This window comes from Glossina fuscipes, unplaced genomic scaffold (assembly GCF_014805625.2).
Source record: "Glossina fuscipes isolate IAEA_lab_2018 unplaced genomic scaffold, Yale_Gfus_2 148, whole genome shotgun sequence".
Taxonomy (NCBI): Eukaryota; Metazoa; Arthropoda; class Insecta; order Diptera; family Glossinidae; genus Glossina; species Glossina fuscipes.
Genome location: NW_023998491.1, coordinates 195,811 through 222,578, shown reverse-complemented (window position 1 = coordinate 222,578; position 26,768 = coordinate 195,811). Strand labels below are relative to the sequence as shown.

Sequence of the window (26,768 nt, the reverse complement as noted above, 5' to 3'; positions counted from 1 at the left end):
GGAGATGGAAATTATTTTTTTTATTTGGATTTGTTGCATACACATGGCTAGAAGAGTGAAAATGATTCTGATTAATAGAAGGTGTCAAGATATTCTGGTTTTATAATCGTCCGCTTAAACTTGTGGGGCAGGAAATAAAAGAAACTAATTAGGAAAAAAATCTTAAATGCGTTTGGGATTTGTGGTATATAGCCGCTTAATATAAACCCACATAAACGATCGTACTTTTTTGAACTCCCTTTGAGTGCTTCAATCTGTTCTTACCGTATTAATAATTATTTTACAGTTATTTAAAATATTTTAATCTAAAATTCCTTTTTCAATTTGTGTATATTATTATTTTTTCATTCAATATAAAGCAAAAAATACAATTTAACAAATTATTTTGAAGTTCGAGATCACGTTCTTGGTGTCTTTTCCCATACTATTATTCACTTCTGGTCTTATTACCTATTTTTACTTCGTTTACTGTTTTGGACGAAAATATTAAGGAAAGATTTTTTTTTCTTGTCCTGTTACTCTGAATTTTAAAAACAACTACCCAAATTTCTATATAAATAAGAAAAAGAATAACTTAACAGAATACTTTCTTTACTTTGAAACACATGTACAAAATTTAAATGAAAAAAGATAACTAAAAACATAACATTTCATAATTTAATTTCGTTTTTTTTCGTGTAATTTATGTTGTTTTTGTTTGGAGGTGGGAAAAAAAAAACATCTATAATTTAGGAGAAAGCTAGAGAATAGTGTTTAATAGTGTGGCGTAGGCGGAATAGAAAGTATTATAACAAAGTATTTTTGGTAGAGTTCGATATTATGTGCGTATCTAATTCCTTGTGTCGTTTTTTAGCTTCAATACGAATTCATTCCAGTGTTCGAAGGGCACGTTGCGCTTCTATCGTGTAAAGCATTTTTTCACGTTTTGGTTGTCTTATTATTGTTATTGCTTTTACTGTATAATCCTTACTGGAATATGAACTAAAGGTCTTCTTTTTACTATCTTTTCTGAATGTAAATTCAATCCCGCCTTCTGTAGGTGCCATGCTGACAATATCAGAAATTAGGCAAGTCCATTGTACCTAATGAGAAAAGGATTTATCATTTGTGTTACGTTATAATTTGATATAATTTTCATATGCATTTACCGGCCATGTGCCAAATACATCATTACGGGTAATGTAGAGCAGGCGATGATTCGTTATTAATAGAAATTCACGTCCAGGAACCACTTCTTCCGACGCCATGAATATGTCAGTTTTAAGGTAACGACCTTTTTCAACTTCCCTGTGTGTAATATGAAAAAAAAAAATTAAAAAATAAAAATCTTTCTTAATATTCAATATTTTCTATGGATTTTGTGACGCGATAGATTTATACATCAAAATCGTTTCAAATGACTTTTCTCAGGAAAAAATTACGCGAATAAAACGTTTGGCATGACAAAATACGAAATTTCGCCAAAAATTTTCCGGGGAAGCCGGAAATGAAAATCAAATCCTAAGTGATCCCGTAATGGCAAAGGAAATATTTGAAATGATTCTGCTAGTAATCTCTATTCCTATTTAACAATTTTCATCTAAAAAACGTACCTCAACAACTGTGCTCCCTTAGCGTCGTCTCGGTTATACGGTCTCACCACCTTATCATCGTAGAAGTAACGTGGTGGTCGCATACGTTTACTTTCCCCTTGTATTTCAGTGCATCTTTTGACCGAATCAAAGGTGCCATAGGTAAAATCAACAACGCCGGATGCAGGTCGAGTAACCAAACCAATAGCTCCTTTACCCACACCTTTGAAAAAGCCTCCCACACCTTGCTCACGAGCTCCAGCTACTGGCTTGGTAACTACGCCCGTTACACCTTCCACGAAACCCTACACGCAATAGATACGGATTTCGTTAAAGTTGTTGCGATTCGAATAAATGTAATTTTTATTACCATAACTAAACCTTTCCCGCTACGGGCCATGCCTTCGTGGAAAGTTTTCGGCTTCGAAACCATAACTTGGCGTCGCTTTCGTTGGTACTCGTCGTCGAAGGTGAGTACAGCTAAGCCCTTTCCCATTGCTCCTGTAATTCTGTTAAGAACAAATAAAGTATTAAATGCTTAATGCTGGGATAATGAACTCAAGAAAACCGAACGATGCCGAAAATGGTCAAAGTAATTCAATTGCATTTCTATGCATTTAAAAATGATTTGCACGGACAATATGTAAAATTTGTACGTAGCTAAACTGTCAATGTTTATTGGCCACGATATTAAGCACAACTATAGAAAGAAGAAACTTACTTCGATAACGCACCGGCAGCGCCTCCTACTGTATGAGTGAATAATGATTTCATACCTATAGCCATACCTTCAATGAATTCGCCAGGACCTTCCACAGCTCCCTTAAATAAATATTTTCGTTAAGAGCCGGTTTAAAAATTATATAAGTGTCCTCGCTTACCTGGAATGGTTCGTAGAATAGATCTTCAACGCCTTTTTTAAATCCCACTACCAAACCGTAAGGATTGCCCAATACATCTAAGCCCAATACCAAGACATAAATTTGTTTTACCGTCTGTCCAACATAATGTCTAACAATATCACGTACGAGCTGACTTTGCGTGTAATATAAGCCAATCCGATCAAAATAAGCTAAACGTAAAACAACATCACTGATATCTGTTAATGTGACTCCAACACCCTGAATAAATTTCGATAGGACAGTTGGTAACGCCGAAGGTTCCAGGCCGGCTAACGAAAAGCTTATATGGATTTTTAATGGACCCAAATGTAAATTATCGTAAAAATTTTTTGTCTCATGTTGCGATTGAACTAACACCAAACTACTTAATGGCTTCTCTATGCTCTCGACATCTATTTTAAAGAATTTGGCTTCTGCATCATCATCATGCGGTGCGGCAAACATCTGTACCAACGCCATTACAAATATTAAATCCACTTTCACATGAAATTCTTGTATCAGCGCACACAGATACACGAACTGTTTAACACTGGTGTTAGCCATTTTCTTCTGAATAACGCTGGCTTCGATGAACGGCTTGAAAGATACTGTTTTGGCCAAAGTTTTCGGTGGTGGTATTGGTGCCAAAATTACCGGAAATACACAGTCTGCTACTTGATTATCTAACTGGATGCGATTGACTTTTAGGTGTAACTGCACTTGATAGGGTGACGCGTTCAGTATAAGCCAAATGCCTGGAAGAGCTATGCGCCTGAGGAAGCGATTGGAATTGTTTTTCCGTAAGATCATCTCATCGAAATTTATCTACGTTTAAGTAAAATGTTTACGTTAAACAGGGGAATCATTATATTTTTTTTATTTATAACATTTCATTTACCGTTTGCTTATCGTCCAACATATAAGGGGCCTCTATAGCATTAATGACAGCCTTATCCACCAAATATTGCTGATAACGAGCTTCCACTATGGCATTATCATGCATGTTCAGTGCTTTATAGTGCCATTTTTTCTCTTTCTTTGCTTCCCAAATTATACCTAGAGAAGAAAAAGCAGCCCAATATAAATAAGTTGTAACCTGTAATCCGTAGTCCGCAAAACGGTCATAACTTTTTTTTTTTTTTAAAGAAACTGAAACTAGTTCAGAGACCACGTAGTGAAAACAGGTCAATGTCTATGTATATGAAAATCGAGAATAATAAAAATTAGATAAAACTCGCGCATTTTATAAAGTTTATTGTCTATAAATTATCTGAAATTTGAAGAGGTATCTAGGTCAAAACATGTAGCGGACGAGATATTTGAATATATTATGGCAAACGGATAGTGCTTACAATATAGGCGAAAAAAATTCAGTGCAAATAAGTGAGACCGCTACAGTCGGACAAGATATTATACCCACCACTGTAAGATGGGGGCATACTAATTTTGTTTTATTTTTTTTTTTCATAATATATGCAAACATCCAAAAAGTACCTTCAGAGACCCTATAAAGCATATGTATTCTTGATCAGCGTGAAATTCTGGGTTGATTTAGTCATGTCTGTCCATCTGTGTATCTATGTGATGTGTGTTGTTGACACTCTCCTGGTCGCAAAAATGAATATATTGACTTCAAATTTGATAGAAACATTGGAAGTTTCCGTACGCAGGTTATTACTGAAAATGAGCCAAATGGGTCATAACGGAAGCGTGCAGTATAGCGTAAACTGAACGCAATTCCCTTTCTTTTAACAAGAGTTTTTTCGATTTTTGCTCGTTATTCGGAAATTATAATAGAAAGCTGAAAATTTCCACATACACTTTACGAAGCACTGTGCTCCTTACGTGTAGAAATGGAAAACATCCGCTATGCCCAAAAAAAGTTACTAAATTCATTTTATTTCATTTTTTTGAGATTTTATGGTTATTTCTCATAAGGGACACAAGACTGAATGTTTACCACCATTTTGTCCCCTCCTTAAATGAAGATATATTATCTGCCTAAAAATGGGTTGTTTTTGAAATGAATACGATAGACACCGCGATTAATTTTTTCTTAATAATACCAGCGATATGGGTGTCAGATAAAAGAACCTGGAGAGTAGAATGCGAAAAACATAGTGGTGGATATGCGAGATTCGGCCCCGGCCGAATATAACTTTCTTAATCACTTTTTTTGTGGAATTGTAAGATATTTATGAAAGCTCATATATTGAAGGTTACTTAAACGTCAGCGTGGCCTAAACTTGAAAAACTTAATTTACTTGTCAAAGATTTTATTATTTTCTATCTGGTCTCGTCATAACATTCATTAGGCTTTGTCGCCATAAAAGGCTTTGCCCTCGTAAGAACTCCTCTTTTATATATGATGCGGTCTGAAATATAGATCCGTACGAACTAAATTCATCACCACTGATTTACTAAGGACAAGTTTTCATCATAAAATATTTACAATTAGACTTTTTTGATATATAAAGCCATATTTTTCATTAGAACCCCAAGGAGTTCGGAAAATGTTCACATTAAAGTTTTCACATCTAAGCGCATTGTGTTCCGAAATTCTAAAAATTACAAAACCTTTTTTATAACGACTTACCAAGTGGTCGGAAAAATTATCCGACTCCGAAAACATCAGTGTATCAAATTTCATTAAAATATCTACCAATTTGTGACGTATTAATTGTACACAAGAATACATGATCGGATTCAGTATAATAAAAGGTGGGTCTATCTCAAGTCAGTCTGAGTGTTCCAGTTGCCCGCACAAACTTAAAATATCCACCAGTAGTAGTGTAGAGTATAAAAATTGCCTTCAACATGTGTTATTTGTAGAAAAGTTACTAATGTATATATGTTTTAGGATAGATTCTCTTACTTATTCTTTAGAGGCGCGTACCGTAATAATGTACAATAGTTTAAGAAGCTTGACTATGATTTATTTAGTCAGTAATTTTTGGATGTCGTAAAAAAAAACAGAAAAGTAATATCCAAAAATTCGAAAGAATTTGTTATAGTCTTTACATACCTGAACTCGTTATGCCTAAGTATAAGATGTCGACGTTCGCATCGTTGTTTATCAGTGATAGAGCTATGCCATGAATTTTGATTTCTACCGATTGCGTGATCGTCTGTAAAAGTGCTGTAGTTTCTGAACGGAAAGCAATTTCTTCTCTTTCCGTAAACAATAAAATGCGCTGTTCACCATCCAAAAATGATGTCCAAAACGCGGCTATATCGTCTTGTAATCTATAATAAGAAATTCCTTTAAGCAATTTGTATTCTTGGCCGATATTAACAGAAGACTAACTTTAAGTGGCCCATACCATCTTTACGAAAATCGTATTCTACTTTATTCTCACCAAAGACAATCAACTTCTCTCCAGCCGAATCTCCCCAAGTGAAAAGAACTTCATGTTCGGGATGAAGAGTACGTTCCGAACCGAACTTCTTTTCCTGATATTTAATGGGTTTTGAAGTGTGATTGATTAACAAGCCTGGAGCATCTCCGTGTCGATACTCGAAGAAGTTGATGTAACTACCACCTTCAGTGACATGAATGTCCACATTAATTCCACCATACTATAATCATCATAAATTAAGATTTATATAATTTAAAGACAGTTTATATATGTTTCTTTTTGCTTCTTACCCGATTATCAACCAACTGCAATAAAGTTTGAAATGGTTCAGAATATTTAAAAGGGGTTGTGCGATCGGCTCCCACTTTGGCTATCAGCATAAGATTTGAAATATTTTTAGGCCACCACGGAGTGCATTGATTTACGGGAAGCTATATAGACCAAAATCAAAAATTTGATAATCTCCGATGATGATTTTTTAAAAATACTTACCTTTTTCCAGGGATCACCTGGACGGGAATATTCCTGCACTTCTATGACGAAACTGCATTTGTTTGTTATCGTATAGAACGGTATGAATGTTATGTGCTTGGTCAATGAGTTCTTCGTTAAAGAGTTGTGAACACCGATCTAATAATTTTCGAAAACATTAGTAAGCGATAATTCTTGAAAAATAAACCATAGGTAAGACACACCTGAAATGGAAAACCTTTATATTTGCAGGTCACTGAGCCGGTGGAACCAGCCACATGTAAAGGTATTTGTTTACTCCAATCTCCACCTTCCACGCGGATGGCGCAACTTTTCTTTTCAAACAAATTTTTACCACGGAATGCGTATAAGATCGGTCCAGTATATTCAGATGGATGGTATAATACATCTACCGATTCGTTATCGGTCTTATAACTTAACATTAGGCCAGTTTTATTAACCAACCAAAACGGACTGAATAATGTAATCACCAAACTACCAAAACGATCATCAAATCTACGAAAAAGGAAATCATTATTGAAATTTTGTTTAGTCATTATTGAAGTATACTGAGAAATTACCTTACATACAAATCTAGAGCCATAGGACTTTCCGAATCGTAGGAATGAAATTTCCACGACGTAAATTGTGGACGATTGTCCGGAATTTCTGTAGTGCAGGACCAGTCTTTTTCCAAATATTGTATCATCTGAAATATGAAAGAAAAGTTGAAAACATTTCATTGGCGCTTTTCGTTTCCCATTGTTCGTTACCCTTATAACCAAATAATTTCCAGGATATTTGGATCGTCCGCGAATTTGTATTGTTGGCAAATGCAGCAGGTTACCAACTTCTACCTCCTGTTCGCCAAGATTCATGTCATCGTCAGAGTCATCGTCCAAATTAAGGCTTCGACCAGCATTAGCAGGGGGATTCACAATCGAAATGTCGCTCGATTGAGTTGTCTCACTTGTTGAACCTGCTGCTGACGTCAACGGTGAAGTATTCTGCATAACCGATCTCGTTAAACCGGTTGGATCGTCACTAGGTAGCATTTTCATGATATCAGTTTGCAATTGTTCCCGCATCGGTGATTGGCGCGTTGGCGGCGACATTGTCGGTTGAGGTGGTTTTGGAGATGTTATTGGCGTTCCTGGATGTGAATTCTTTGGTGTGTCTTGCTCTCTTTGACTAATGTCGCTACTGTGCGTACGCTCGGAAATGGTATCGCTAATGGCACGATTGCGAGCGCAACCGGCTACCGAAACGCTTATGTTAATAGGTAGAGCATTACGCAAATACATTGGTGGTCTCAAATGGAACGTATAACAAACACTAGGTATTTTATATTTGTTCGTCAGTTCATAATAAATTTCGGTTTTTTCACGATTTATATTAATGTAAAACGGTTCGAATGTATACTTCGATTCGCAGTTTATATGACGCATGTACTTGAAATCTGTAGGAAAATTATCCCATTTAACTCCCTTCTTTGAAACTTCGTAAGACTTTAAAGAGACGTAAAAGAAAAAAATATATTTACTTTAGACTAGATAATACAAGGCAGACAGACTTTAATAGATCTCTGGATTTGCAAGCAAGGATTAATTGAATGAATGCGATTTGTTTTTTTTTGTATAAATATGGATTTATATGCAAGTTTCTCCGTTATAGGGATTTAAAAAAAGAGTCCAAGTTTTACTACAAATTGAGGACAAGTTTTTATGAAACGCTTCTGATCACGCACTTGGGCTTAATATTTATTTTAAGTTTCTCACAGGTCTACTTATGTGTCAGTTCATCGCACCCAAAGGGGGATATCTTCATCTTTTCAACAGACACAAGATTGGAATTTACCAATAAAATGATGAACTTGAAGCTGAATGAAGCATTTTTTAAAAATGCGAAAGATTTACATTAGAGTATAATGCAAAATTTTTAGGTTAACTCTAAATATAAAAATAAATAGGAACATAATTTTCTGCTAGCACTTATGGCAAACATATATCCTTTCTTCTCAAATACCAAATTCCAAATTACCTCAGGAGCAAAATGCAAATATCTTCCTTCTGAATGTATGGCTTGTAATGGTACGTGGAATACCCCGGTGGATGGTACTGTGCCTATCTGCAGCATTTCTTGAATATCGGGTTGGATTGAAAACACTTTGATCGGTATTGTGAAATGATTTGCAATCTGCGAAAAATAGATAGAAGGATAGATTAAATTTGCAAGCAAAGAGTACTCTCTCCACGTTACTTACATTCACTACTCCATGAATATTTATGGTAGTACAGCCGTATTCGGAAGTGACATCTGAAACGACGCCCCAAGTTTCCAAATACTCACCCCGATGTAAAGGGAAATAACGTTTAACGACTTTGGACATTGGTAAAATTAAACTTTGCTCGACGTTGCCAATCTATTTGAAAGAACGGAAAGAATTACACTGCTTTTTTCAATTTCCGCTACTTACCTTAACATATATGTTATACTCCTCTTCCTCGGCAACTGATATCGTATCAAGATTTTTAGTTCGCAAATAAATTTTATGACCATTAGGCACAACACAACTTTTAATATTACGTTCTTCAAGACCCTGACTATCGTCCAAAAATGTAAACACTAATGGTTTATTTAATGTTCGATGACCGGGCCAAGTAGGAAGATGGCAATCATGTGGTGTAAATATACCCACTGAAAAATTTATAGTTATATCGAAGCCGCTATCATTTTGACAAATATACGGCGCTATTACGTCCGGCTTAACGATGCCGTCAGTAGCCATAGCTTGGCCGAAGGCCGCTCCTAGGGAGGCCAAAAGTTTTATGAACGTTTTGCTTACTGTCGCTTCAAGCATTTCGGTAGATATTATTTTAATTACTTGAACACGGTCAGTTTGAGTTGGATCATACTCCGATACTCTTTCTTCCGTACACAAACTGAAAGTTAACTCCCAAGGTTGAAGCACTCGCTCTCCGCGCTTATCGAATAATTCATTTTGCTCAACAACCGGTTCCCATACGGCTAACGCTTGATTATAGGAGTTAACGGATAAAGTTAAGCCACCGCTAACGTTTAAATTAGAGCTCCAATCTTTAGCAGCTATATTTAACCGAGTATCTAACGATATAAGCGGATGCGTATAATAACCTAATCCGGATTCGACAACCAAAATTACACATGGCATTTCTATAACGCAACGTTCGCTTTTCGCCGGTGCAGTACTTTTCTTTTCTAATAAGGACACGGCATCTTGACCTTCCTCTTCACATCCAACATATATATGAAATGAAATAAAATGAATATTATTTATAAGATATAATCGAATTATGTTTTACTAACCCATTTCGGTAAACCAATAATCGCCACTTTCGAATTTCTTTTGCTTCCAAATGGTTTCCAAATGGTGCTGGTGTTTTTTAATCAATTTGGTTACGTTTTGGCCACTAACTGATTGACCGATCTTATTGAAAATTTCTAAGGCTGCAGGTGACACATTCAAGATGACATCAGTGAAAGCAAGACTAATGTGAAGACCGCCCTCGTTCGGAGTAGATCCGTGTAATGATATCACACATGGATGCAATATATAATGACGTGTAGCTTCACGACGTTCCGGTAAAAAACAACACAAGTACATTTTCAAGCCGTCAACTGTACCCTTTATAAGTTGTTTCTCACCCACAATCCGCAAATTAAGTTGCACTTGCATCTGCGATAATAATTATTAGCAATTGATTCGATTATCTCTTGAGATTTCTTTCGCAATATACACTTACATTGAAAATGACAGCATTTGTGTTCATATCATCCAATGATTCTATCAATATTATACTCGGTTCATCTATCACTAAACTAACGTTAATATTTCCTTCACGTTGGGCTGGCTGTGGCGATGCAGCAGATGTTACGTGTGGTCGCTCCGTCACTTCTGTGATCGCTGCAGAATCGAAGATAATTTCATTATTACAATAATTAATTCATCATATAGTTAAGCGTAGCTCGCAACTTACTAATTGAACTTTTTCTCTTTTTAGTATCTTCTACGATCGCTACAAAATGAAAGAACATTTCACATATACTTATATATATATATATATATATATGTATGTATGTATATTAACTCGCGGTACCGTAACTTACCCGTTGTACTTGGTGTTTTACTTGAAGTTGTCGGCTCTGTGAAAGCTGTAAAATGAGAGACAATTTCATAAAAATAATAATTCGTTGTACCGCAGATGAGTCTTACTTAGTGTCTTTTGTACCGACTTTTTTGATTGGGTTGCTATAGCACTTTCCCTCGCGAAAGTAGTATGAAGGGTAACAACTTCCTTGGCTTTTTCTGGTGTGACCGCTTCGGCTATTTCCGGTACTTTAAAGAATTCAGTCAGTTTAAGTAAAAATTTTGCGCATAATATTATATCGAAACTTGATATTTTTGCCTTCACCATGGTCTCGTTCTCTTTTAAAAGGACAGTAACGTCTAACATGTAGGTATCGTTGTCCAAGCAATGACTTATAATTTCGAGAGACGTTGAGATAAGTTTGTCGGGGACATCCACAGTAAGCCAGTCTTTGCGGCACATATAAGTAGTTATTTTACTCGTTGTATCCGGGCGCGTATCATCCAGTTGTATGTTGCAAAGGACCATATTGGTCGTGAATGTATTGTCCACCAATTTGCTACCTTTTAATGATAGATAATATATGCCGAAGCGAGCCAGACCCCTTTTTGGATGAGTCATCAGATGCAAAACAAAACCGTCTACTTGTATATTGAATTTTAATTGTTCGCTAATTCGTTTTCTTTTCACAGTAACCGCCTTACGGGTATCTTTAGCAGTCTCTACAGTTTTGGTCGCAGGCTCTTCATGGACTTGTGTTGGTAATGTTGTAACGGTTGGAGCAGACGCCATACTTGGTCGTTGATCAGTTTCTACTTCAACGCGTGCAAATTCGTTTTTTCCTTCTTTCAAATTACGATTAAGTATTGACATTATCACGCCATAATCATCCATAAGGAGACGAAATTCGAGAAGTTGCACATGGCCGCTTACGTCCATTTCAGGTGCTGACTTCACCCAGCCAAACGTTAAATTTCGTTTCAAACCTAAATTAATGTTACTGCGCTCCATCATATTGACGCCTGCCTTGAAACCGTAGCTCAAATCAACTTCATCTTCGCCTTTTTCTTGAAGAATCATTTTTTGATGCTCGTCTAAAATCTGAACGCGTGTTACTCGCATATCTTCCAACGCGATTTTCATATCATCAATAACAAGCGGTTCCGCTTTATCTTCTTCTTCTATAATATCGCTAACTGTATTCGCTATATGCAGATGACCTAAATCGATAACAATGGCATTTGTGGCTTGCGAATCGACCGGCACTATGATAACCGGGGCTTTTATGTATAGATTCATTTTTATACGAGACACCTTCTCCTTCGTCATTACGTTCTTTTTGGCTACAACTGCGGCTTGTTTTGAAGCCTTTTTTATAGCTTGTTGGGCTGCTTGGAAATTCGCTAAAAAGCTCAACACCGATGTTAAAAACCAATTAACGAATACGATTTTCATGCCGCCCACTTCTACGCGAAGTGTCATATCGTATTTATTGTAATCTTTCGTTTCCTCCAGATTGTATAAGACAATTTTGCAATTTAAGGCATCGTGTCCAACGATACTCAAGAAATCCGGATGTTTAGTAAGAACATTTGTATCCCTCACCAATATATCCTTCAGAAATAGCTTCACTTCTGTATAAGACGATTTTAAGATTACATTAGCATCCAAGGTGCTAACACTAATCAAAGCTAGGGATCGCTTTTCACAGGTCAATTCTAAACTGACCATTTCCAAATTGGCCACCAATTTTAGTTTGATGCTGTCAATAACTTTAGCTACCTTTGAAGAACGTGGAACTGATGCTTCCATCATTTGTCTGGTCTCTTCAGTGAATGAACTTAGACGCGCTGCTAAATTGTCCTCAGTTACTAGATTCGAACGATCTTGCGTTTCTTGTTGCTCTTTCGGTTTAATCCCAATTTCTCCCATTTTTTCTTGCAGTTCAGCAGCAATCTCTAGTAAACGCAAAATATCCTCTTGATGCAGAATTACTTTTAACACAGCGAAATTCACGTTAATTAATTGTTCTATGGACTGATATTTGGTAACAAAATCGGGTGTGACTTTATTGACCATGGTAAGGCCGACAAGCAATAGTGGTCTACCTTCCGTAAAGCCGGGTGTTTCAATTAAAACAATCGCCTTTTCTTTCTGATCAAGCACGACATAAGACATAAGGCTGATCGCTCCCAAGCTAAAAGCACATAAACAAGTAAAAAAGTCAGAAAAAAAAATCACAAAACAATAAACAATTTAATTGCAAGATCAACTCATGACTCAAACTGGAACGATTTAAACTGAACACCACGAAATGTTACAGGCGAGCAATTATGAATTAACTTATTCTGCTTAACCGTCTTTCCGTACGTTTCATTTAAGAAAAAGTATAATTTTATCAAAAAAGTCTTTGTCAAGTGGATTTTGTTCATCCCATGGAATATGGTAGACATAAAATTTTGATAGAACACTCCGAGTATAAAACAAAATAACTTACTTGGCTTTAAGAGCTAGTTCGAAAGTGCGCATCGCTAACTCAACTTCTAATTGTAAAACTTTAAACGAAAGCAATTTGTTGACGTCTGCTTCCTGAGGCTCAATTAGCATAAGATCATCGGCATCATAAAAGATGGCATCAAGTGGACCTTCTTCTTCGTTTTCGGGTGTTTCGTAGAACGTACTATCCGAACTAGATGCGGTATCAGAGACACGCGACGTCGAAGGCACTGCTCTTAAAAGGGTAATGCTGAACTCTTTAAGAGCAAAGCTAAGCTCGAGATTGGTGCATTGTATGACCTCATCTTGCAGAGAAGTTTTAATTGAGCGACGCTCCTCCATTGATCGTCTCAACGCACTCGTAGCCGGAGTTTTAGTTGTAGGTTTCGTTGGCGACTTAGGTGGTGGTGGTGCAGCCTTTTTCGGGGGCGGTTGTGGAATACTAAGCCCAATATTTATTGCTTCGATAACGCGATCTTCAGCTAAATTCAAATTAATGACAGGTAAGAGAATATTTACACGGGTTTTCGGCAAGCGGGGATCATTGTCCACCACACACACTTCGGCATTTACTATTATAGATGTTGGACGCAATAAATGCATGCGAGCGCTAGAGCCTCGTCTTATAATTTTCTCCCAATTTTCATCCGCAAAGGGTACTAAAATCTAATTAAGGCACAAGTATACAATAAGATTACAATAAAGTAATCGGCTTTCTTCTACCTGCACATCCTCGATAGTCACTTTAAAGACATCATAGGCTTTCGCTATCAATGTCTCCATAATTTCTTCTTGATCCAGTTTCATCAAATTATCACCTAAGGGTTCATGTGGTTGTGAAGACACGTGTAATTTACCTAAACTCACAACAACAGCCGACTGTTTGCCAGGTCGGAAAATACCTCCCATAGGTAATATAATAATGTTTGGCATGAAAGTGATATCGATATCAAGTCTGGGGTGACTATCGATCATATATTGCAATCCAGTAGCTGAACGACTTTTGTAAGTCGCTAGTTTCAATGTAGCTGCACCCTCTAGCTTTGATAGATTGACGTCCGGTTCAGGTACAAAGCATTTCAACAACTGCAAAATAGTTCCACCATCATACATTATTTGCAAAGGACGCATTGCTAAACGTATACGCTGATCGCACGATTTATCTAGAGGTTTCATCTCGAACGATAAATCCAATAAGTTAGTACTACTGCCAATTTTCGAAACGATTAAAGTTGGCGGTTTTTTTGCTAGTGTGTAGCCCGTCACTTTAAGCTCTTTCATGCCAACTGTCAGACTAAGAAGAGAAATATGAAAAGAGTCACATTTAATGTGAAAAAATATTATGTATATATTATATACATAGTTTATATATGATGTTGTTTTGTCCTTACTTCAATCCTTTGGACCCCGGTCTCTGCTGAAGCCCCGCACTGACATCCAAAAACCTTAAAACTAAAACGTTTTTCTTTTCATGTTGTGTTATTGTATCGCGATCAAAAATTTCACCAAAATCTCTATCATCGTAGAGACCGACTTCTAAGTTGCTCAAACGGAAATTCATAATAACCGCTACATAATAATCTGGCAGTGTCAATGGAGCAGTATCCTCTTGATAACCGATAGCATCGAATAGTTTTCCTCTTTCTTCCGGTGTTAGGGCAGACTGGAGTTGTTTCTCTAAAGAAATTCAAAATCATCCCAAATTAATTTTATTTAATATATAAAGACATAAGATTTATCTTACTTAAACTGAGAGTTGCAGGGCTATCTGTACTTTTTTTTCTATACCAACCGCCAAACCAGCCTTGTTTCTTTTTCTCCTCTTTCTTTTGCATCTCTTCTTTTTTCATACGTTCAATCTCTAAATGCACCGTCTTACGTATCAAAATCAAATTGAACATATCTAAGCGTTTTTCACCCTCTGCGCATCTATCCAACAACGCCTGAGGTGGCTTTGCAGTAAGACAACGCTCTTTGTGAGCCTAAAAAGAAGCGCACACACAAAATATAAAAAAGTAATCGAGCATTTGTTTGCAAGATGGCACAATTCGCTTGGAATTAAACCATTTATGTTGCGTATGCATCTAGATTATCCAATCTATTGCTTTATAAGTTTTGTGGTCGATCAAAAACTACGTTGCAGTCTCCATACAGAGATTGTCATCGGGAAGGTAAGGTCACTGTTAGGTTCTACTAAACGATGATTCAGTGAGATCGACGGGTCTTACGTTACGAAAAAGCTATAGATCAGCTTGGCAAGACTAACGCATGGATATACCTCTATTTTTGCAGTCTCCTTCTTACAGGCGCTATGTTAATTGAACAGAACACAATTGTCGCTATATTTCGTTACGAATTTCCCATCTCATCAAAAAAAAGATTGCTGCTTATAACCTTCCCTTGGCCGATGAAACATTCGCTTATTCTATATATTTCCTCCTTAGTTTAGTTAACAATTGTTATTCACTCACGGGTTTTTTCAGATGAGACAAAGTTTAATATGCCTAACCGCTCTTCTTACATATGAGCTTTCAACCCGTTTAAAGTCCTTTGCAAAGGACCTACACGACATTTATAGTTTAACCTCACAATCGGACTTCTTATGTACTTTTTATATTTTTAACTCAATACTTTATATAAACTTAATATTTTTACTACTATCGGTTTCAAGCTTTTGCATGCTTGCACCAGATTATTGGCATAGTTCCATCACGCATCCACAATGGTTGCAACTGTACCTCCCAACCAGATGTCTACATAATTTTCTTCACTCACTTCTTTGTTTGTGCATCAACCCCTTTTTTTTTAATTTTTTCTAATTTTTATGCCTACTAACTAAACTATTATAGTGGAGCAAGGCCCACTGAATCGATCGGTATAATAAAAGCTGAGTCTATATCAAGTCCTTGTGGCTATTGTAAATGGGCGCATAAACTTAATACATTTTTGTACCGCAAGTAATACAGCGTACAAATATTAACTCATTTTATTGCAGCTGAATTCCATGTCTAAATGAATTAATAAATAAAAACAAATCACTAATAAGATTGGTTTTTATAAACATCTTTAAGAGTCACCTCTAAACCGTAGACTAGGCAAAGAAATTGTTCCCCATATCATAAGGCAAATTTATATCTGGTCAATCAACTTGCATTTAGCGAAACATATCCTTTTGAAATCACATACACAAACTTTGTCCAGAAAAGAAAACTTTGACCTGAACATTTTTTTTTATCCTCGGCAATCCTCGTTAATTTTAAAACCCTGGCAAATGCCTCTACGCCAATTATAAAAGAAAATTTCAATGTGATTAGATATTATATTTTTAAAAGAAAATTCAGACCATGTAAAATAGAACTTCCTCCTTATTTAAATAGATTTCCATATCTTTAACACTTATAGCAGTGATTTATTTCTTATGGAAGGTAAGCTAGCTGTAAGCTGCAAGCTTTGGTATAGGATTTTTTCGAGCAAAACTAAATGTTTGTACCCGTTTCCAGATCTTTCCTTCGGACTTGCCTTAATTGAGTTTACCCAGAATTGCAGAGAGAATATCAGTATAGGTATTTATATAATTACCTCGCAATGTTGTGATATGATTTTGTAATGTAATCCATTTTAATTGATAACATACCTCATAATAGAGTTTAGAAATTTTTCGATGTTCTTTAATATATGCCCAAGACCATACACGTTGTTTTTTACGTACTTGCTCCTCCAATACGGAAGTTATAGCAAATTTCCACCATACTTTAGCATTGCCTTTGATAGCTGAAAGAAATCAACATTGAAAAAGTGACTTTCTATTCAGAAGATAAGCTCAAAAATTTGTTTTCACTTACGCGTATTGTAGGGACGAAATTTACGATATGGAGCGCCTGCTAACATACGACCTAGGACATCCAAAAGGCTCATAAGATTTAAATATTGAGTGCTTGTTATTCCCACAGCTAATTTCTCAATACCCAAGTCTAACCTAATTTTGGGAATAACAAATGGTGGATCATCCTGAGCAGGACTTAAATTCAATCGTAATTGTGCCATAGCCGAAATTGGACCCAAAACTATTGATTATTTCGGAAATACAAATAGCAGTTGTAATGGGCTTTAAAAAAATATCGACTTTCTTACCATAGGTATAAAACTTAGGCACCATATCTTTGCGGGCTATAGTCTCGCGAAATAATTCTACTCTTTCCTGATAAGTACGCGAAGTGAATGTGAGAGCTTGGCAATTCATATATACCGCAATACTATCCAATGTCGCCAATTTAAAAACTTGACTAACTACCTCAGTTATAAAGCATTTTTCCCAATTTTCATCGGTGGTGAATATTTCCAAATTGTGTAGAGTGAATCCAAAGGCGAAGGGTAGCTTTGCGGTTATTGTATCCTCATATCTTACATGAATATTTGATACTTTCACTTGCACATTATTAACTATCCGAGCCGTCAATTTCTCCACCAGTGTTGGATCCATTTTGCGGGTAGCTTGAAATAAATAATGAAATTGTTAGGAAAACAAATAAATAATACTTTCCACATTAAACCTTCTTAAGCGCTACCTTTTTGTTGCTCTGCCCGGTATGCCTCATCAACGGCATGTAATGTTTTCTGTTTGTACGCTAGCTCGGCAGCTGCTTCTTTTTCCGCATTATATTTGACCATACGTCTAGGTGAAATTAATAAATAAACCTCTTCTACTTGTGCTACTATCGGCTGACTGTACAGATTTTTCCAGGGAATTTTTAATACCAATTTACCTAAGTAGCCGTGCAGCAAATTAACGGGTAACTCAAATTCATCCAGTGCCCCATCTTTTACCTTCAAATTGTGCAGAACAATATCACCTGAAATGAAGAGCAACCAAAAATGATAACGCGATTATCTTCAAATATGCGTTAAAGAGAACCGGAAGTTTTGTTTTATTGTGATTACTCGGGATGTCCCCTCTACGAGTGTAATAATAAAGAAATAATAGATAAAGAGTGGCACAGTGATTGCAGCAAACTGACGGACATACGGACATTTTAAATCGATTACATTATCTACTAAGACTTTATAAATATTCATACGAGATTTTCGATGCACATTTCTATGCTTCAAAAGCATTTAACGAATCTTGTATACAACGCTCCCTCCCCTCCCCTAAGAATAGATATGGAAAAGAGAAGTGTTTTATTTAATGAGCCAATTTTATCACCTTCTTAATGTCTTGTTTTTTTTTTTGTTTTTCTTTTGCCATGACCACGCTACTAGCACACAGAGAATGTAACACATTATGTGTGAAACTTTATACACTGAGAGAAATAATGCAATAAATACACTTTGAAATATCTATTGAGTGATATCATGAGATATGTAATGAGAATTATTTGCGTGTAGTTAATTTTGGGAAAAATTTTATGCAAACATTTAGCCATACATTCCCAGTGTACATACGATGTCTATTTAGTTATACTTACATATGTTTATATATTGTTTTTCATTGCGAGCGATAATACGTGCGCAAATGTTGATATTCAATATAAAGAATTCAGAGTGTTTTCGAGTAATCCCCGTGCACACACATTCGCTTGTACGAGGGTAATATGATAAGTTTTATAGCTAAGAGAGAGAGAGTCATTTTTCATTTATTGCAGCGCTTATAAGGACATGCAACATGCGGATGTATGCAACACCGAGATGGACTTGAGATATCCACCAAAAATCATGCTGAATCGATCTAATCTTGCCTGTTCGTCTGTCTTGTTTAGTATTTTCACAAGTTCAATATAAAGCCCGCAATTTTTTTTTGAAGAATTTTGATACATCAAAGCCTTTTGAAAAGCATTCGGATCTGAGCACTTTTTCGACCATTTCTCATATAACGGCTAATTTCGAAATGTTTCGAAATTGTATGCGTAACTGTTAGTTGATGTAGGTTTGTTTATTGGCGGACCAACGTAAAGAGCTTTTTTATGGAAATGGGTTAAAAAAAAAAAATGTTTTCCTACCTTACCGAATAACCCTCGCATATTTAGATGACTACTAGTGAATATAAATAAAACAAGTACGAGTGGGTGAATAAGTGCACTTATTGTGCAAAAGTAAATATTCTTTCCATATAATAAGCATATTACTTACAGATAACTATGTTCTTCACATCTATATATATATATATATATATATTTATTATTGTTTTTATGAATTCATTAAAATTCATTATAAATTCATTCATTATTTTTTGAAAGCATTTTCTTGTTAATAAACAAACAAAAACATTACAGTCGGGCAAGACCGGCCATCCTGCACATCACGTTGTCTAATAACACACTTCACTTATTTTTCCGGTAAAATATAAAATATCACGATTTGTTTCTACGTGAACTCTTAGCTTTCATGAGAGCCCGTGGTACAATTAATTTTTATGCCGCTTGCTAATTAAGAGTTAATTGTTTCTATAAAATATAAAAAATTACAGAGTCCTGCCATGTGAAGGCTTACTTTTCATATTAACGATCAAAAACGCAGCCCATCCATCCATCTCGATTTTATCACGTCAATTTAATATGTCGAGTTATTATGTATTGACGAAGATTGAAAATTGGCAATTTTTTTTTTATAACAACTTTTTCGAAATAAGACGTTATGTGGGAAATAGCGTTGCTTCAGTCTAAATGTTTTTCAATAACTTATGCGTTTGGTACCAAATTTCATCAATATATTTAGTAGACAAACGGACAGACGAGCTTAAGCCAATTCGCGAAATAATTTCAAATCGATCATCCGTGTTGTTACATGGCTCTAAACGGATTTAGTATACCCTGTGCCGCAAATGATATGCAGCATAAAAATCATCCCTGAACTGCTGCAGCTTTAATAGATGCAGAGTCGAGAAGTTCCTACTAATCTGCTTTAGCTTTGCAAACTATAAAATTGCTGGCACGATTAGCTTATTTATTTTAATTTAGTTTATGTTTCTTAAGTTTGAGTTTGTTTGCCGGTCTCTTCCCTTTGAATAAAATTAAATTCTTTAATCTTGAAAAAATTAATTAATTAATCAATTTCGCTTACTCGTGCTGCTCACATTTTTGTTTGGACATGATTATTTAGTTAATAATTAATTAGAATTAATTGATTAACTAATTAAATTTAATAATTAACTATTATTAAATTAAATTATTTATTGTTTGCAGATTTTTCCTAAAAATTAATTTGCATCAAGAACTATTTCTCGATGTTCATCAAAACCTCTGAAAAAATATACGATAGTAACGTTCAACCGCCAACACAAGCGTTCTTCGAAATATCTGAATATATTGGCCAAGCCTTCGCGTTCTTTTCAAAAGTATTGCGAGTTTTTTAAGGAACTTGCGATAGTCCGTGATCAGTGTTCGAGAATGTTTATAAATTTTTTTTACGGATTTTGTTCCAGAAGTGGCCTTTCATGAATCTCGAGAGAAGGTAGTACATAGTAGTCTTTTACAAAAGATATGACCATTCGTTATCTTTTATTGTTGTTTGGTGTAGATGAAAACGTCTGTTTTCCGCAAATTCTTCTCCGATGTTCATGGGCGTGCTAGAAATAGCTTACTATAACGATATTCAATCAGAACGATCATTTATTGATTTTTGCTATGGCATAAACGCCATTCAATTCAAGAACTATTTTTCATAATCCTTGCGTCTTGACAACAAAACCTACGATAACACGTTCTTCCACAAAAGAAAGAAAAAGAAGAGCAAATAAGAATTTCTAAGTATACAACAAAAAACAATTTCAAACTATACAATCGCAAATAGCTTCGTTCGTCGTGAAGCGGGGAAAAAGTCTGCTAAAAGCAGGATGGTAAATGCATTGAATATAAAAAAGATGGCTCGAAACAAGCACATGCCTCATTCGTGACCTTGTCGCCAATATTTTTGGAATGGATTGACTTGTAATTCATTTTGCTTTAGAGAAACTTGATACTAATCAGTTTCCATTCAGGACCTTCTAATAAGTGTTTGATACAATTTCGCCTAGTTTATTATATATCCGAACGTTATGACACTGTTGCTTTTCTAAAAACTCAAATTATAAGAATATAAAAGTAAATAATTGCTTAATCGCTTTTCAATGCAAAATTCCAACTAAGTTATAATCAAGTAATAATTCATCTTGGCATGGCAGATATCCAAGCCTCGCCTTTACGAATGCTTTCTTAATTGTTTCCCTACTTAAAATCCAATCTGTTGATATCTCTTATTGTCATTTGTCGTTGTATAATGGTCGTTTGTAAGGTTTCGTTATGCCCTGGTTACTGTTTTAAAGCATGTATATATTTTGTCAAATAAATAAAACTGTTCGAGAACAAAAGCGTCGCTTTCATTGTGATTAATTCATTTGAATAATCTGTGATATTATTCGATTGTTTCTTCCTGCCGACATTTTGGCCAAAGTGAAGAATTAAGAAAATATTCCTTTCACTTGCTTTTTATATGTACGTGGCTTGTTCGGCAATATTATCCATCGAAGAACGGAAAGCTGAGCACACTCTTGGCGTGATTGCTTACAATCATAGAGTAGAGTATTTGCAGAGTATTTGCAGTAAAATTAAATTGTGAAAGTGCACATAAATGAAACTTTAGAAGCTATTTTGGTATTCTATATATATATTATAAAAAACTTTTTGTGTTGAACAATTCCATTTTATGAGTTAGGATTGTTAGATAAATGAAAATGCGATGACTAAACAAATTGTATATCCAAGGACAAAAGCTATGACCGAAAAAGTAAAGTAAGTCAAACGTGCTTCAACATATACGAAAATTTTTGATTAATGCCAGCATATACTCACCACTCCATATGCCGATTCTTAATTGTTTGTTGTCCATATTTTCAACAAACTGTCCCAAAAACCGATTGATTAAATCGGTTACAATGGATTCGAAAACCATGTTAAAGTATTTTTTAAAAAGTAAACAACTTAAATCACAGAACTGCCCTCCGCTTCTTTTAAAGCACAATTATCTATTGATTTTTGGGCCCTTACAGAAATACAGTGACACATTTACCGCTAAAAACAACAACAATTTACACGATATTACTTTTATTTTTCTTAAGTTTCTTTTTATCTTCCTTCGTTATTTCTGTTTTGTTTTTACGAAGTTTATTTCTTTTACATACAAACACAAAATAGAAAATTCAAACAAAAATTTGTTCTTTTAAAACTTTTTAAGATGACATCATACACGCAAATTTTCATGCATTTCTATTATTTAACCACATTTATTTATTGGAATTAAAGCATTAAAAATCACTATTCTTAGTGAATTTCTTTTTTAACAATTTCACAGATTTATTTGAAATTTAAAAATGTAATAAAATCCCTTATGAATTCATTTCTTACTAAGATTTCTTAGGAACTGATCAGCTGACAATTCAGTTGGGGTGACCAAATGCTTTCCGTATTCGAATTGTTAGGGATGTTACTTGGTTTAGTACTGTTTTGATCGTTGCGTGTCTGCCCCTTGATTGAGGACCTAATTTTAGCGCACATTAATGTAAAGCATGTCTGCGTCCACTGCAAGCCCAAGTACTTTTACATCCAAATCGACTAGACACAAAAACAACTCAACTCCTTTCTTTAAAACAAACCTTTCTTGTGTTTGTATTCGAAGGTCTAGGAAACAGATTTAATTTGTAAATTTGTTTATGTGTGTAACATATATATACACGTTTAAAGAATATATGTGTAAACATTTATAAACTAAATTTATCTTTCATTTTATGAAAAATTTATAATTTAAATACTTCTACCAACTCAGGGAATATAGGCGAAGCTTCAATTTATCAGCTCCCATACAGTGGTAGATTTTCTTAATCTAATCTGCAGATAGCTTTCCAAGTTAGATTTTTTCCTTTATTGTGACCAATGAAAATGTGACTTGTACAAAATAATTGTGAATGACGAACGTATGTAAAGCTGAAACACTGTGACGTGTATGTGTCTTCATAAACAATACGTTTCTCCACTTTCTTTGTACCTGTCTTATTAGTTAAGCACAAAGTATCGGAAATTGTAAAAAAACCAATGCTTTTTGTATATTTTGTTTTTATATTAACTTTAAGTCCAACAACTTACTCAAAGAAATTTAAGGAAAATGAAAAGCCAAATTGGGCTAAGAAAGATTTACGTGACTTTTCAGATGCAGATATGGAAAGGTTATTGGAACAATGGGAGGTAAAAGATTGCATTGAAAAAAATATCATATCCTATTTAATGGTTATAAAATTTATAGGAAGATGAAGAGCCGCTTGAGCCGGATGAATTACCGGAACATTTGAGAGTGCCGCCACAAATAGATCTGTCTAAATTAAATACAGGCAATCCAGAAGATTTACTTAAGTCTTCTAAAAAGGGACGAACATTAATGACATTTGTCTCAGTAAGTGGAAATCCGACAAGGGAAGAGGCTGAAACAATCACGAAATTATGGCAAAGTGGTTTATGGAATAATCACATACAAGCAGAACGTTATATGGTCGATGATGACCGCGCTATATTCCTATTTAAGGATGGTTCGCAAGCTTGGGAAGCCAAGGATTTCCTAATACAACAAGAACGTTGCAAAGGTGTAACAATAGAAAATAAAGAATATGCCGGCACTTTTGGACAAAATGCACAAAAAGAAGAATTGTAAAATGCTTAGAAGAAAAAGAAGAAGCAAAAGAACAAAGAACATTCGCAACAAGTGAAATATACAATAGCAATATATTGTGAACAATTTGCGAATTTATAAAAAAAAGTGGAGCACATGGATTATTTATAATAAAAGAAATTTTTGGAACAAGTTTTTGCGTTGTTCTTTTTTTTAATAAACATATGTTTACTATATAATACTAGCAACTAAGTAAGAGAAGTCGCTTGAAGAAAGCAAAATTATAATTGATGTAAGGATTTGGTTGAAACATGAAAAGTCTTCTTGAATTTCACTATGCTTGTAAATGCAATATGGCAACGCCGCATAAAACAGATTTAGATACGAAAGTAAAAAGTTGCTAAAAATAGTTATTATAAAAGAAAACGGAAAAAGTTTTAGAAATTTATGGACAAAAATGGAACCACAGGCAGAGCAACTGCATCCTAATTGGCGAGCTTTAGCTACATTGAATATACCAATGAAAAGATTCATTCCTGAAGGTTGCATAATAAAGGATAATCAGCTTGTGATTGATGAAAAACGCGAGTTAGACAAATTCAATGGTGAAGAAATCGAACAATTTTATAAGCAAGTAATTGAGAAAAATATAAAAATTTCGAAGAATTACAAGCAGGAAAACGCGCCCATTAAAACGGAATACCATAATACACCTCAAGAAAACTTTGATAAGCAAAGATTCCATTGTTATGCTACTGAAAATAAGGCAGAGAAGTTATTACAAATTAGTTATAAGGACAACGATATAAACACTTTAGATAATTATGGCTGGTCGGGTCTGATGATGTCAGCATGTGCTGGCGCTACAGAAGCTGTAAAAGTACTATTGCGTCTAGGTGCTAACCGTGCAATTAAAGATAAATCTCAGCGTACTGCTAAAGATTTAGCATTGAAAAAGGGTTTTTATCATATTGCGGAATTATTGGAAAATCCGACTAGTCCAGATTGCCAAGCAGACCAGGATAAAGTCCCTATTTCTTATAAGCAGAAACCATTGAAACCATTCTATTGTTCTGAATGCAAGCAAACTTTTATGGAGACGGCTCCAAGACAACATTATACTTCTACTGTTCATCAATTTAATGTTCGATCGTCCCTTCCTTTAAATAAATTACAGAAATTTAATATACCTTCGCGCAATAAAGGCTTGCAATTGATGGTTAAACAAGGTTGGGATAAAGAAAGCGGGTTAGGACCGTCTCAGAATGGACGCTTATATCCTGTGAAGACTGTTATACGTAAACGACGCTCTGGTCTTGGTGTTGAACAGCAAGTGGCGCGAGTGACACATTTTCAAGCCTTCGACAGAGAGGCCGTGCGCAGACACAATTCCGATTACTACAGTAAGAAACCTCATGGCAAAGATAAACCTCGCAATCGTAACGATATTCGTAAAGAAAGACAGAGAGAGCGGAAACATGAAAAACGATTACGCCATGAGTTAAGCTAAAGTTTAAAGCTCATCAAAGGGATGTAGTTGCCCTGTCCTCTTCAAAGAAAATAAATCTAAGCTAAGCTTAATACATTTTTATCTATTTTTAATAAGTTTTAGTTAAAAAACAATTTAAAAATGTCCAAAAATGATGAACAAAAGTGCTTGGAAATTATTAAATCGACTGAAGAGATAGCTGATAAAATTTTGATGAATAAGCAAGAGCTAATCGCTCTGGATAAACGACGCCAACAGAATCGAGAAGCTATAAGGGAGGTTCAGAAAAATCCCGAAGATAAAGAAGAGACAAAAATATGGATAACAGTGGGTAGCATGCTATTAAAAATGCCTCGTGAAAAAGCCTTGGGTCTTCTAAAAAATGGTAGAATTATTAACGAGGTAACAAATGTTCTCAACAATTTATTAAAAAGGTGGTTTTCAATTTTAGATCAGTTGCAAATAGAGCGCGAAATACAGATACTGCAATCGGATCAAAAGATTTTGGTGAATAAACATCGTGACTTGGAGCATTTCTCACCATACTCCGGTACAAATATTAAACCCTTAGAACATAAAGAAATTAATGCATTAAAGGCCAATTTGCCCATGATGTAGTTTTCTCATAATTAAATTTATAGTATTGCGAAATAAGGAATTCAAACATATATTTTTATATTCACAATATTTACTCAATATTTAATAAAAACGAAAAGAGAAACATTTTTATGTACAAAGTTACGTGGCAACAGTCGCCGAAGACTGTTTCGAACTATTTGCATAAGGAGAAAGTTAGTTCTATTTCTAAAGGATTGGATTTCAATCGGCGAATCGCTGTTGAAACGAGATGAAATTAAGACATTTTTGGAGAGATTGGTAATGGACATTGAAAAGTTGGTCATGTATGACAACTCATCGATAAGCAATTGACTTCCCGTATTTCGCATATAGCCAGAATAAAATTTAGTCTTTAGAGAATAAAATTAACGTCTTGTCCTACAAGTAATCAACTACTGATGCATTAAGTTCGTACGTTTTACAGAACCTACTACACTCTATTGTTCGACCGGATCCCGCACACCGGATTTTTTCGGACGAATATCTAAGTGAATTATAAATGGCGTGACTGAACACGTATTTATATTTGAATGGAGTTAGCTTGCCCGAGTTATAGGTGAGCGTGCCGCTGACTTAAAAAAAACATAGGGGAATGGTGGCCTTCCTCAGGAACCACAAAAGGTTCAGCCTAAAATACTTTAAAGATGGACTAATCTATTGTTAATATTAGCTACCTTATTTAACTGCAAAAGACGCAGGAAATGTGACAGAAACATTGAACGTTTTTGCGCGCGTTTTGGTTTTCAAAATGGATCAAATTGATGGAAGGAAGAGAAAAGCCCACAGCACGACGTAAACTGAGAACATCTGTGCTTTTCAAAGGGAATGAAAACTTGGTGTTTTGCCCATTACTTATAAACTATAGCAGATAAATATGGAAAATTGTGAACCTACACAAAAATGGAAACAGCTGATCAAGCCTACCCGACATTGGAGTGTATCAAATTTCAATTTTTTTTTAAATCCCTTTATAAGACGTAGGAACAAACTTCAAAGTGGCATTCTTGGTCACTTGCAAATTTTGAAAGCTCCTGAACATGTCCGTCTGTCCATTTATCAATCCGCTTAACTGTGTAGTATTTGCGGCCAGCAATCTCCGATTCGCAAAAATGACGATATCACCTAGAAAC

The 26,768-nt window shown here is 35.2% G+C and overlaps 4 protein-coding genes and 1 pseudogene across 4 annotated transcripts; 3 read left to right on the top strand and 2 right to left on the bottom strand.

Moving 5' to 3' along the window:
* Window positions 1–574: 574 nt before the first annotated feature.
* Window positions 575–22,004, bottom strand: LOC119641359 (vacuolar protein sorting-associated protein 13). The gene is made up of 31 exons (XM_038039948.1): window positions 21,728–22,004; window positions 17,471–17,755; window positions 17,037–17,396; window positions 16,748–16,969; window positions 16,540–16,676; window positions 14,650–14,887; window positions 14,297–14,582; window positions 13,629–14,199; window positions 12,907–13,571; window positions 10,535–12,606; window positions 10,429–10,473; window positions 10,299–10,337; window positions 10,065–10,225; window positions 9,628–9,997; window positions 8,759–9,549; window positions 8,546–8,704; window positions 8,323–8,478; window positions 7,056–7,790; window positions 6,864–6,991; window positions 6,507–6,798; window positions 6,304–6,441; window positions 6,102–6,242; window positions 5,760–6,031; window positions 5,478–5,698; window positions 3,351–3,508; window positions 2,453–3,277; window positions 2,293–2,393; window positions 1,942–2,080; window positions 1,593–1,876; window positions 1,149–1,287; window positions 575–1,082 (listed from the first exon to the last, which is right to left on the bottom strand). The coding sequence occupies exons 1-31, from the start codon at window positions 21,825–21,827 to the stop codon at window positions 867–869; spliced, it is 10,446 nt and encodes a 3,481-aa protein (XP_037895876.1). The 5' UTR covers window positions 21,828–22,004; the 3' UTR covers window positions 575–866.
* Window positions 22,005–22,779: 775 nt separating this feature from the next.
* On the top strand, window positions 22,780–23,656 carry LOC119641399 (LDLR chaperone boca). Its single transcript, XM_038040038.1, has 2 exons — window positions 22,780–23,113; window positions 23,172–23,656. The coding sequence occupies exons 1-2, from the start codon at window positions 22,964–22,966 to the stop codon at window positions 23,571–23,573; spliced, it is 552 nt and encodes a 183-aa protein (XP_037895966.1). The 5' UTR covers window positions 22,780–22,963; the 3' UTR covers window positions 23,574–23,656.
* Window positions 23,657–23,755: 99 nt separating this feature from the next.
* On the top strand, window positions 23,756–25,638 carry LOC119641381. The gene is made up of 3 exons (XM_038039996.1): window positions 23,756–23,823; window positions 25,138–25,405; window positions 25,472–25,638. Exons 2-3 carry the CDS (start codon window positions 25,162–25,164, stop codon window positions 25,636–25,638), a joined length of 411 nt encoding a protein of 136 aa, XP_037895924.1. The 5' UTR covers window positions 23,756–23,823; window positions 25,138–25,161.
* On the top strand, window positions 23,928–25,049 carry LOC119641380 (G patch domain and ankyrin repeat-containing protein 1 homolog). Its single transcript, XM_038039995.1, has one exon. The coding sequence runs from the start codon at window positions 23,989–23,991 to the stop codon at window positions 25,039–25,041; it is 1,053 nt and encodes a 350-aa protein (XP_037895923.1). The 5' UTR covers window positions 23,928–23,988; the 3' UTR covers window positions 25,042–25,049.
* A 638-nt stretch (window positions 25,639–26,276) lies between the features above and the next one.
* LOC119641339 overlaps window positions 26,277–26,768 on the bottom strand; it is a 1,529-nt pseudogene continuing 1,037 nt past the window's right edge.